General features: G+C 41.7%; 1 protein-coding gene across 9 annotated transcripts in view; it reads left to right on the forward strand.

Annotated features, from left to right (window-relative positions):
• The window catches only part of TPK1 (thiamin pyrophosphokinase 1), an 844123-nt gene that overhangs the window by 442889 nt on the left and 388674 nt on the right, over positions 1 to 12560 (forward strand). For all 9 annotated transcript variants that reach the window (XM_073678179.1, XM_073678187.1, XM_073678184.1 and 6 more), the window contains one exon: positions 832 to 978. In XM_073678179.1, coding sequence (XP_073534280.1) covers positions 832 to 978 — 147 coding nt within the window. The remainder of the gene's footprint in view (positions 1 to 831; positions 979 to 12560) is intronic.

Consider the following 12560-nt stretch of genomic DNA (forward strand, 5'->3'; position numbering starts at 1 on the left):
ATCAGCCGGTGCCTATGACCCGCGGTAAGCTTTTTACTGTGGGTCACTGTCACAGCTGTGGCATCATGCTGACACCGGTCAACATGATGCCACAGTGCTCTGACTACGGTAACGCTATTACCGCCGATCAGAGCCTGTGTTTCCTGCGCTGTCACGCAAGTGGCAGCGCAGGAAACCAGGGATATTCTGCACCCCCATTCACATGAATAGGGTCTGGGCTCAGGGTTCGGGTACTGTTCTGGTACCCGAACCCAAAGTTTTAAAAGAACTGTTCGGCGTTCGGCTTAAGTAGCCGAACCCGAACAGTCACTGGTTCGCCCATCACTAATGATGAGCTTTCAACTTTGACAAGTGTTGCCAATGATGAATTGTTGCTGGACTTAACAGGTGGCACTTATCAAGTCTAGAATGGCACTGTGACTCAGCCAAGCCATAGGTGTCAAAAGAAAAATACATTTGCCCCCGTGAGGTTTTTCATAAAACCTATGGGGATGTTTACCTATAGTATAAATATATCCAGAACAAGATGGCACTGGGGCTCTGCTGAGTCAGATAACTGGTTATCATCAGATAAGGTCAAACAATGTAAATAATACATTTTTTTAAAAGAGTTATATAGTCCACCAGGGTAGAAAGTAGCTGGGTCCTGGAGTTGGCCCTCCTATAGCTCCAATCATTATCTGGCCATGGGTCCATGACTGTCATTCATTTTCCTAAGTTTTAATATTGATGGGGCCTGATGTATATTTTTCCGTTCAGAATGTGTAGTGTTATTTCAGATAGAATATTATTTTCTGTTGATCTTCAATTATTTCTCCTTTGCTTTTTTAGGTCGATGTCATTGTGGCATTAGGTGGACTTGGGGGACGTTTTGACCAGATTATGGCTTCAGTGGAGACACTCTATCATGCTGTCAAAATCTCGTCCATCCCAGTAATAGTAATTCAAGAATCATCTCTTATCTATCTTCTGCAGCCTGTAAGTACCACACTGGCGCTTGTCTTTCATTGTCATAGATGTTTTTGTCATATTATATGATTTGAATGATTTTTATTTGACATTTGTGTTTATGGGTCCATACAGTGCAATTCACTTTTTGTATGGTTATATACACAAACCAGGAGCTGGAAAATACTGTGGAATAAATATTCTAAAGTAGTTTTATGATTACCAGTTTACATATTTTGCGCATTTTTGCTAAAATGTTTTCTTGATGTTTAATGTGTTGTAAATTTATATGAATCTATCAGATAATTACTTGAAAGCATTGTTCAGCTATGAACTTATTCATTGTATAAAGTTATGTGTTTTTTAACATACTTTGTTGCTGTCATTCAGTAGAAACATGCACATTGTTTACAAGCAAAGGTGGAGAACTCACACAAACTTACTATTTCTCAATGCAAGTTTATTATAATTGGTATTTCTCTTTGAAATGAACATAGTGGCAGATACATAAATCCCTCACCTTTCCGGGGCTCTGATGGCTTCTAAATACAGTGATATGTTGTAACAGCTTGTTGGGTGGATGTTCAGCCTTTGAATGAATGAATGAATGAACGAAGCTCTTTTTATTTCATTCTAAAAAGTCATATAACTGAAACCAAATGGACCCCATAAAATTAATTGGACCCCTCTGCTTCACATGCATCAGTCATACAGTGTATCAGTTTTGGATGTAAAAGGGGTCTTTCACTCTGTGGGCCACTTTGGTGTAAGAGTTGTTTTTGACAACACAAGGACCTTTGGTTACGTGACCATGATGTCACCAAAGTCGTCCTCTTGGAAACTGCACTGATTAAGCAGAAGTTGTATTATCTACGCAGCTTTGTTTTTGTTTTTTTTAAGACAGGCGGCCCAGCGACTAACCATCCCACAATACCTGACACTGTGTATGATCTCACAAATGGCCTCTTTAGGGATAGGGGACATTGGAAACTAAATAGTTCTCCCCCTTAACTTACACTAGTCCAAACTAGGCCCACCAAAGGATCCTCTAGTAAGCCGGTCCGATACTTAGTGTGGAGTGTGACTAAGGCAGGCTAGGAGTAAGTTCACTGCCAAGGGGATGACGGGGCCTATTTTCGGTTTGTGGCCCCACCTGAAATTATGGTTTTAAGTTTCTTTTGTACTGCCAACCTTCAGGTAGCTTACAGCCTATGGAGCCTCTCTACTGACTCCTGCCTCTTTCAGCTTCCTTCCCCTCTGCTTTCTTCTTTCATTTGTTTTCAGTCTTTCTTCTTTCACTGTGCTTCATGCTCAACTTCCTCCTTATTACCTGACATCATTTGGTGCTCTGTCCCAGAATCAAAGTTCCTAGCAAAGACACTGAGCAGCCCCCTCGGCTGCGGATCCAGGGCAATGCAGGGAGCCTATTGTAAAGTGCAGCATCAAATTTGTGAGGCGACATAAAGAAGTGGAAGAAGCCTGAATAATCTGAAAATAATGCTTATCTGATGTCTAAGGGCCCCGTCACACTAAGCGATGCAGCAGCGATCCCGACAACGATACGACCTGTCAGGGATCGTTGCTGCATCGCTAATACATCGCTGGTGAGCTGTCAAACAGGCAGGCTCACCAGCGATCAGGGGAGCAGCGATATCGTGGAAAGAATCGTTCCACGATGTCCTGCTCCCGTTACCAGCCTGCTGCAAGCAGGAGCAGGCTGGTAACTATGGTAAACATCGGGTTACTAAGTCCGCGTGTGCCCCTAGTAACCCGCTGTTTACCATGGATACCACTCTGCTACGGTGCGCGGGAGCTTCCGTGCACCGTAGCAGAGTGGTATCCATGGTAAACAGCGGGTTACTAAGTGCGCGCGTGCCCCTAGTAACCCGATGTTTACCATAGTTGCCAGCCAGATCGTTTGTCCCGCTGGTCACACACAGCGATGTGTGCTGGCTAGCGGGAGACCAACGACCAAAAAATGGTCCAGGACACTTTGCAACGATCAGCGACCTCACAGCAGGGGCCTGATCACTGCAAAGTGTCACACATAGCCACATAGCGAGGTCGCTGGTGAGTCACCAAAACCGTGACTCAGCAGCGATATCGCTATGTGAGACGGGGGCTTAAGTAACATTAAACACCTAATGTTTCAAAGGTAGTTTAAAATATTATTAGTAATCGCTGCCTTGCAAAGTCAACACATGAGTACATGATACAGTTATATGAAAAAGTTTGGGCACCCCTATTAATCTTAAGCTTAATGTTTTATAAAAATTGGTGTTTTTGCAACAGCTATTTCAGTTTGATATATGTAATAACTGTTGGACACAGTAATGTTTCTGCCTTGAAATGAGGTTTATTATAGTAACAGAAAATGTGCAATCTGCATTCAAACAAAATTTGACAGGTGCATAAGTATGGGCACCTCACCAGAACAGTGACATTAATATTTAGTAGATCCTCCTTTTGCAAAAATAACAGCCTCTAGTCGCTTTCTGTAGCTTTTAATGATTTCCTGGATCCTGGATGAAGGTATTTTTGACCATTCCTCTTTACAAAACAATTCCAGTTCAGTTAAGTTTGATGGTCGCCGAGCATGGACAGCCCTCTTCAAATGATCCCTCAGATGTTCAATGATATTCAGGTCTGGGGACTGGGATGGCCATTCCAGAACATTGTAATTGTTCCTCTGCATGAATGCCTGAGTAGATTTGGAGCGGTGTTTTGGATCATTGTCTTGCTGAAAGATCCATCCCCTGCGTAACTTCAACTTTGTCACTGATTCTTGAACATTATTGTCAAGAATCTGCTGATACTGAGTGGAATCCATGCGTCCCTCAACTTTAACAAGATTCCCGGTGCCGGCATTGGCCACACAGCCCCAAAGCATGATGGAACCTCCACCAAATTTTACTGTGGGTAGCAAGTGTTTTTCTTGGAATGCTGTGTTTTTTTGCCGCCATGCATAATGCCTTTTTGTATGACCAAACAACTCAATCTTGGTTTCATCAGTCCACAGGACCTTCTTCCAAAAAGAAATTGGCTTCTCCAAATGTGCTTTTGCATACCTCAGCCGACTCTGTCTGTGGCGTGCTTGCAGAAACTGCTTCTTTTGCATCACTCTCCCATACAGGTTCTCCTTGTGCAAAGTGCGTTGTATAGTTGACCGATGCACAGTGACACCATCTGCAGCAAGTTGATGCTGCAGCTCTCTGGAGGTGGTCTGAGGATTGTCCTTGACTGATCTCACCATTCTTCTCTGCCTTTCTGATGTTTTTCTTGGCCTGCCACTTCTGGCCTTAACAAGAACTGTCCCTGTGTTCTTCCATTTCCTCACTATGTTCCTCACAGTGGAAACTGACAGGTTAAATCTTTGAGACAGCTTTTTGTATCCTTCCCCTGAACAACTATGTTGAATAATCTTTGTTTTCAGATCATTTGACAGTTGTTTTGAGGAGCCCATGATGCCACTCTTCAGAGGAGATTCAAACAGGAGAACAACTTGCAAGTGGCCACTTTAAGTAGCTTTTCTCATGATTGCATACACCTGGCTATGAAGTTCAAAGCTCAATGAGATTACAAAACCAAAAAAAGTGCTTTAGTAAGTCAGTAAAAAGTAGGTAGGAGTATTTAAAACAAGAAAATGATAAGGGTGCCCATACTTATGCACCTGTCAAATTTTGTTTGAATGCAGATTGCACATTTTCTGTTAGTACAATAAACCTCATTTCAAGGCAGAAACATTACTGTGTCCAACAGTTATTACATATATCAAACTGAAATAGCTGGTGCAAAAACACCAATTTTTATAAAACATTAAGCTTAAGATTAATAGGGGTGCCCAAACTTTTTTATATAACTGCATGTCTGATGGTGTAAATTCTACTGTCTGCACTTAGAAGATAACACATTGGAAGCCGCATACCGCCGCATGTGTACACATAGCAATAGGGTACGTACGTTTATTTCACGTGACATTGCAACACGTCAAACATTTTTAAATATTTTAAGGTTACTGTTTTGTGTTGGGCCACATTCATAGCTATTCTGGGCTGCATGTGGCTCTCGGGCTGCAGGTTGGACACCCATGCTCTAAATTACTTAAACTAACAGAGCAGGTACTCACCTTCCCTGAGTCCAGTGCTGGCTCCCCTTTTGTTGTTCGGGTATCTGGGTTTTGCTGCAATGGTAACGTCCTGTCGACAGCAAGTACAGTGCTATAGACAATCACTGAGCTCGGTGACTCATGCCAGTTACCTCAGTATAATATTGAGCTCAGTGTTTGGTTATAGAGGTGTATTTCGTTGTCGACGTGATATCACCGCTGCAGCCAAGACATCAATACTTGAGAAGCAGTGGGAAACCAGTGCTGGGGCCTGTGAGGGTAAGTATCGGCTCTGTTTGTTGTTTGAGGTATTTTAGAACATTTGTGACCACTTTCTTAAGTTTGGAAAACCCCTTAAGTTCCATTTGCCTGTTCCTAAAACATGGAACAGAAAAGCGGAAAGCCCCAACAAAGATGTAAACATAGGCTTATAAAACGTATAAGGCTGCAGACCATTTCATTATATACTGATTCAGATTTATATACAAAAATAAGTACAATCTCAATCCCCCATAGGGTATGTTCCCACTTAGTGAAAATGCAGAAGACTTTCCGCTGTGTATTTGTGAAAATATGCTGCATTTTACAGTGCCAACATAGTGCATACAACCCCTGGCAAAAATTATGGAATCACTGGGCTCGGAGGATGTTCATTCAGTTGCTTAATGTTGTTGAAAAAAAGCAGATCACAGACATGGCACAAAACTAAAGTTATTTCAAATGGCAACTTTAGGGCTTTAAGAAACACTAAAAGAAATCAAGATTAAAAATGTGGTACTCAGTAAGGGTAATTTTTTTCAGACTAAGCAGAGGGAAAAAATTATGGAATCACTCAATTCTGAGGAAAAAATTATGGAATCATGAAAAACAAACACACAAAAGAACACTCCAATACATCACTAGTGTTTTGTTGCACCACCTCTGGCTTTAATAACAGCTTGCAGTCTCTGAGGCATGAACTTAATGAGTGACAAACAGTACTCTTCATCAATCTGTCTCCAACTTTCTCTGATTGCTGTTGCCAGATCAGCTTTGCAGGTTGGAACCTTGTCATGGACCATTTTCTTCAACGTCCACCAAAGATTTTCAATTGGATTGAGATCCAGACTATTTGCAGGCCATCACATTGACCTTATGTGTCTACTTTCAAGGAATGTTTTCACAGTTTTTGCTCTATGGCAGGATGCATTATCATCTTGAACATCATTCCCAAACATCCTTTCAATTGATGGGATAAGAAAACTGTCCAAGATATCAATGTAAACTTGGGCATTTATTGAAGATGTAATGACAGCCATATCTCCCCAGTGCCTTTATCTGACATGCAGCCCCATATCATCAATGACTGTGGAAATGTGCATGTTCTCTTCATGCAGTCATCTATAAATCTCATTGGAACGGCACCAAACAAAAGCTCCAGCATCATCACCTTGCCCAATGCAGATTCGCGATTCATCACTGAATATGACTTTCATCCAGTCATCCACAGTCCACGATTGCTTTTCCTTAGCCCATTGTAACCTTGTTTTTTCTGTTTAGGTGTTAATGATGGCTTATGTTTAGCTTTTCTGTATGTAAATCCCATTTCCTTTAGGCGGTTTCTTACAGTTCGGTCACAGACATTGACTCCAGTTTCCTCCCATTCATTCCTCAGTTGTTTTGTTGTGCATTTCCTGTTTTGGAGACATATTGCTTTAAGTTTCCGGTCTTGGTGTCTTCTTTTGTCTACCAGTATGTTTGCCTTTAACAACCTTCCCATGTTGTTTGTGTTTGGTCCAGATTTTAGACACAGCTGACTGTGAACAACCAACATCTTTTGCAACATTGCATGATGATTTAGCTTCTTTTAAGAGTTTGATAATCCTCTCCTTTGTTTCAATTGACATCTCTCGTGTTGAAGCCATGATTCATGTCAGTCCACTTGGTGCAACAGCTCTCCAAGGTGTGATCACTCCTTTTTAGATGCAGACTAACGAACAGATCTAATTTGATGCAGGTGTTGGTTTTGGAAATGATAATTTACAGGGTGATTCCATAATTTTTTCCTCAAAATTGAGTGATTCCATAATTTTTTCCCTCTGCTTGGTCTGAAAAAAATTACCCTTACTGAGTACCACATTTTTAATCTTGATTTCTTTTAGTGTTTCTTAAAGCCCTAAAGTTGCCATTTGAAATGACTTTAGTTTTGCGATATGTCTGCGATCTGCTTTTTTTCAACAACATTAAACCACTGAGTGAACATCCTCCGAGCCTGGTGATTCCATAATTTTTGCCAGGGGTTGTAGATTATATAAGAAGGATATATCCAGCATCATATCCATGTAGTAGATAAAATGAAATTGGCTTAAATAATCTATGTTTAAAAAATACAAAAGATAAAATTCCTGAAAAAGAAAGTTAGGTGTGGACAGGGAGAGACCTTACCCGTTTCGAAGACAAACGTTCTTGTTCATAGTACACTGCACATCTGCCTCCTATTCAAATGGCCGCTACCAGGAGGTGGAGCAGTTCCCCAATCGAGCAGTTCCGGCGGGCAGCCACCGACACCAATTGCAGCTAATCGGCGGGAGAGTTGGCCCCTACCAATCGGACATTGATGAACTATCCAAAGGACAGGTCATCAATGAAAAAATAGTGGACAGCCTTTTTAAGGGCTCATACCCCATCAGCGTGAATAAAATTGATCCAATGTTGTTCCTGAAAAGTCGTGCGAGTACAATGCAATTTTTCTCACCTAGCATCCAAATGACATACAATTGTAATCCTTATGCAATGCAATTTTATCATTTAGCTTTTACATGTACAGTAATTCTGTATGTCATTTTAAGATGGTTTACAAATAAAATATTCTTAAAAACAGTGAGTGATATATATAATCAGTGCTTTGCTTGTGTAGCTTACTGTACATGTATTTAAGTAATAAATTACTGAAAAAAATGTTGTGGGGTTTTCATTACCAAGCTGAGGAAAAACGGACAGCTGGGGGGTGATGTTTATAGCCTGAAAAAGGGGTAAGACCCAATTCGCTTCACAGGCTATTAATATCTCACAGCTGTATACTTAGCCTTTGCTAGTTGTTAAAATGGGGGACCATAAAAAAATGCAGAGGGGTCCCCTCTATTTTAACAACCAGCCAAGGCTAGGCAGGCAGCTGCAGGCTAATATTAATAGGCTGGGAAGGAGTCATGGATATTGGCCTCCTCCCAGACTAAAAACATCAGCACTCAGACGGCACAGAAATGGTGCATCAAATCTGGCGCTTAGCCCCCCGCTCTTCCCACTTGCCCTGGTGCTGTGGCAAGTGGGGTAATATTATTGGGGTTAATGTCAGCTTTGTATTGACATCTAACATCAAGCCCAGGGGTTAGTTAGTAATGAAGAGGCATCTATAGGACGCCCCCATTACTTACCCCTTAGTCAAATTGTAAATAATACACAGCCTGTGGTTCGATATCTGATTTTGACTGGTAACAGCAACTCCCAGCATCTCCTTACAAATGTTAAGGACATACTGGGAGTTGTGTTTTCATTCAATATAATTGTATATGGGGCTGACCTGATATTGCAATTATTGATATACTAAGCTTGGTGCCGTATACTAGTACTGATGGTGGTTCTGGCCCTGCATTCATGTACTGACGGTAGTTCCAGTGCTGAGTTCATGTTCTGACAGTGGTTCTATTTTTGCATTCATGAACTGATGGTGGTTCTGGTGCTGCATTCACATACTAATAGTGGTTCTGGCTCCACACTCAATTTCTGACGGTGGTTCTGATCTTGTACATGTAGCAATCTATAACGTGCTTCATGGCTATGTTAAAATTTAAAAAGCTTAAAAATTTTGAGATTATGGGCAGGATTTGGCGATTGTACACGTAGCAATCCATAATATGCTTCATGGCTATAGTGGCATTTAAAAGTTTTGGCACCCCTGGACAGTTAAGCAAGTTAAAGATGAAAGGATATCTAAAAGGCCTAATGTTAAAGATAACACATTTACTTTTGTATTTTAGACAAAAATATCTATATATATTTTTTTCATTTTTTTACATTTTATTTGTTTGCTCAGATAACTTTGACCAAGGTTTCAGACCTTAATTAGCCTGTTAGGGTTATGGCTTGTTCACTATCATCGTTAGGAAAGGCCAGATGATGTAAATTTTCCAGCTTTATAAAAACCCAGCTTCCTCCAACCTTGTGCCAAAAAACAGCAGCCATGGGATCTCCTAAGCAGCTGTCTAGTATTCTGTAAATGATAATGGTGGAAGCCCATAAAGCAGGAGAAAGCTATAAGAAGATAGCAAAGCGTTTTCCAATTTCCCTTTCATCCGTTCAAAATGGAATTAAGAAATGACAGTTAACAGGAAGAGTGGAGGACAAGATAAGTGAGAGCTGCTCATAGGATTGCAAGAGAGGCATTTCAGAACCCGCGCTTGACTGCAAGAGACCTTCAGAAAGATTTAACAGACTCTGGAAATATGCTACATTATTCTACAGTTCAGGGACACCTTCACAAATATGGCCTTCATGTAAGAGTTAACAGAAGAAAACCTCTCCTGCATCCTCACCATAAAATTTAGCGTCCGAAGTATGCAAAAGAACACCTAAACAACCCTGATGCATTTTGAAAACAAGTCATGAGGATCAATGAGGTTAAAATAGAACTCTTTGACCACAATGATCAAAGGTATGTGTGGAAAAAAAAGGGCACAGAATTTCATGTAAAGAACATCTCAACAGCAATTAAGCATGGGGATGGATCAATCATGCTATAGGGTTGTGTTGCTGCCAGTGGCATGGGGAACATTTCACAGGTAGAGGGAAGAATGGATTCAATGAAATTATAACAAATTCTGATGCATACATAACACCAACTGTAATAATGCTGAAGTTGAAAAGAGAAAGGCTTCTGCAAATGGATAATGATCCTAAACACATGTCAAAATCCACAATAGACTATCTCAAGGGGTGAAAGCTGAAGGTTTTACAATAGCCCTCACAGTCCCCTGATCTAAACATAATTGAAAATCTGTGGCTAGACCTCAAAATAGCAGTGCATACAGGACGACCCAGGAATCTCCCAGAACTGGAAGAGTTTTCCAAGGAAGAATGGATGAAAATCTATCCCTCAAACAAGAATTGAAAGACTCTTGGCTGGCTACAAAAAGTGTTTACAAGCTGTGATACTTTCAAATGGGGTACTACTAGGTACTAATCATGCAGGGTGCCCAAACTTTTGCATCGGCCCATTTTCATTTTTGTAACTTTTAAAATTTAAAAGATGAAAAAATATATATATTTGCCTAAAATACAAAAAGGAAATGTGTCCTCTTTAATTTTAGATCTTTTAGAGATCATTTAATCTACAACTTGCTTAACTATTCACAATAACAGTCATTTTTGCCAGGGGTGCCAAACTTTTACATGCCACTGTACGTTAAAACATGAAAATTTTCAAAGCTTAGAGATTTGAGATTTTCTGCTCTAAAATCTCCAAAAAAGTTAGCTTATGTTCACATAGATTTTTTTTGTAGCAGAAACTCTCTAAATCCTCTTTAAATACTCAAAACTTGGGTCTGGTGATGTATTAATGTACTTATTGTGGTTCTGGTAATGTACAATGGGGAAAAAAGTATTTAGTCAGCCACCAATTGTACAAGTCCTCCCACTTAAAAAGATGAGGCCTGTAATTGACATCATAGGTAGACCTCAACTATGAGAGACAAAATGAGAAAACAAGTCTTGAAAATCACATTGTCTGATTTGGAAAAAAAAAAATGTTAAATTTTGGTGGAAAATAAGTATTTGGTCAATTACAAAAGTTCATCTCAATACTTTGTTATATATTCTTGTTGGCAATGACAGAGGTCAAATGTTTTCTGTAAAGCTCCCGTCTCACATAGCGAGATCGCTGCTGTGTCACGGTTTTGGTGACGCAACAGCGACCTCACCAGCGATGTCGCTATGTGTGACACTTTGCAACGATCAGGCCCCTGCTGTGAGATCGCTGCAAAGTGTCCTGGACCATTTTTTGGTCGTTGCTCTCCCGCTGGTCAGCACACATCGCTGTGTGTGACCAGCGGGAGCAGCGATCAGGCTGGTAACTATGGTAAACATCGGGTTACTAGGGGCACACGCGCTCCTAGTAACCCGTTGTTTATCATGGTTACGAGCCTGCTAAAGTGAGCGGTAACCTCCCGCTCACTGTAGCAGAGTGGTAACCATGATAAACAACGGGTTACTAGGAGCGCGTTTGCCCCTAGTAACCCGATGTTTACCATAGTTACCAGCCTGCTCCTGCTTCAGCCGGCTCGTAACCAGGAGCAGGACATCGTGGAAAGATTCTTTCCACGATGTCGCTGCTCCCCTGATCGTTGGTGAGCCTGCCTGTTTGACAGCTTACCAGCGACCACATAGCGACGCAGCAACGATCCCTGACAGGTCATATCGTTGTCGGGATCGTTGCAGCGTCGCTAAGTGTGATGGGTCCTTAAGTCTTCACAAGGTTGGCACACACTGTTGCTGATATGTTGGCCCATTCCTCCATGCAGATCTCCTCTAGAGCAGTGATGTTTTGGGGCTGTCGCTGGGCAACGCAGACTTTCAACTCCCTCCAAAGGTTTTCTATAGGTTTTAGATCTGGAGACTGGCTAGGCCAGTCCAGGACCTTGAAATGCTTCTTACGAAGCCACTCCTTCGTTGCCCTGGCAGTGTGCGTGGGATCATTGTCATGCTGAAAGACCCAGCCACGTTTCATCTTCAATGCCTTTGCTGATGGAAGCAGGTTTGCACTCAAAATCTCACGATACATGGCCCCATTCATTCTTTCATTTACACGGATCAGTCATCCTGGTCCCTTGGCAGAGAAACAGCCCCAAAGCATGATGTTGCCACCCCCATGCTTCACAGCAGGTATGGTGTTCCTTGGATGCAACTCGGCATTCTTTCTCCTCCAAACAAGACGAGTTGTGTTTCTACCAAACAGTTCTACTTTGGTTTCATCTGACCGTATGACATTCTCACAATACTCTTCTGGATCATCCAAATGCTCTCTAACAATCTTCAGATGGGCCCGGACATGTAATGGCATAAGCAGGGGGACACGTCTGGCACTGCAGGATCTCTGTCCCTGGTGGCGTAGTGTGTTACTAATGGTAGCCTGTGTAACGTTGGTCCCAGCTCTCTGCAGGTCATTCACTAGGCCCCCCCCCCCCGTGTTGTTCTGGGATTTTTGTTCACCGTTCTTGAGATCATTTTGACCCCACAGGGTGAGATCTTGTGTGGAGCCCCACATCGAGAGAGATTATCAGTGGTCATGTATGTCTTCCAGTTTCTAATTATTGCTCCCACAGTTGATTTCTTCACACCAAGCTGCTTGCCTATTGCCGATTCATTCTTCCCAGCCTGGTGCAGGGCTACAATTTTGTTTCTGGTGTCCTTCGACAGCTCTTTGGTCTTCATCATAGTGGAGTTTGGAGTGTGACTGTGTGAGGTTGCGAAAAGATGT

Source organism: Phyllobates terribilis, unplaced genomic scaffold (genome assembly GCF_046119375.1).
Source record: "Phyllobates terribilis strain yellow unplaced genomic scaffold, ASM4611937v1 Scaffold_4__5_contigs__length_816908805, whole genome shotgun sequence".
Taxonomy (NCBI): domain Eukaryota; kingdom Metazoa; phylum Chordata; class Amphibia; order Anura; family Dendrobatidae; genus Phyllobates; species Phyllobates terribilis.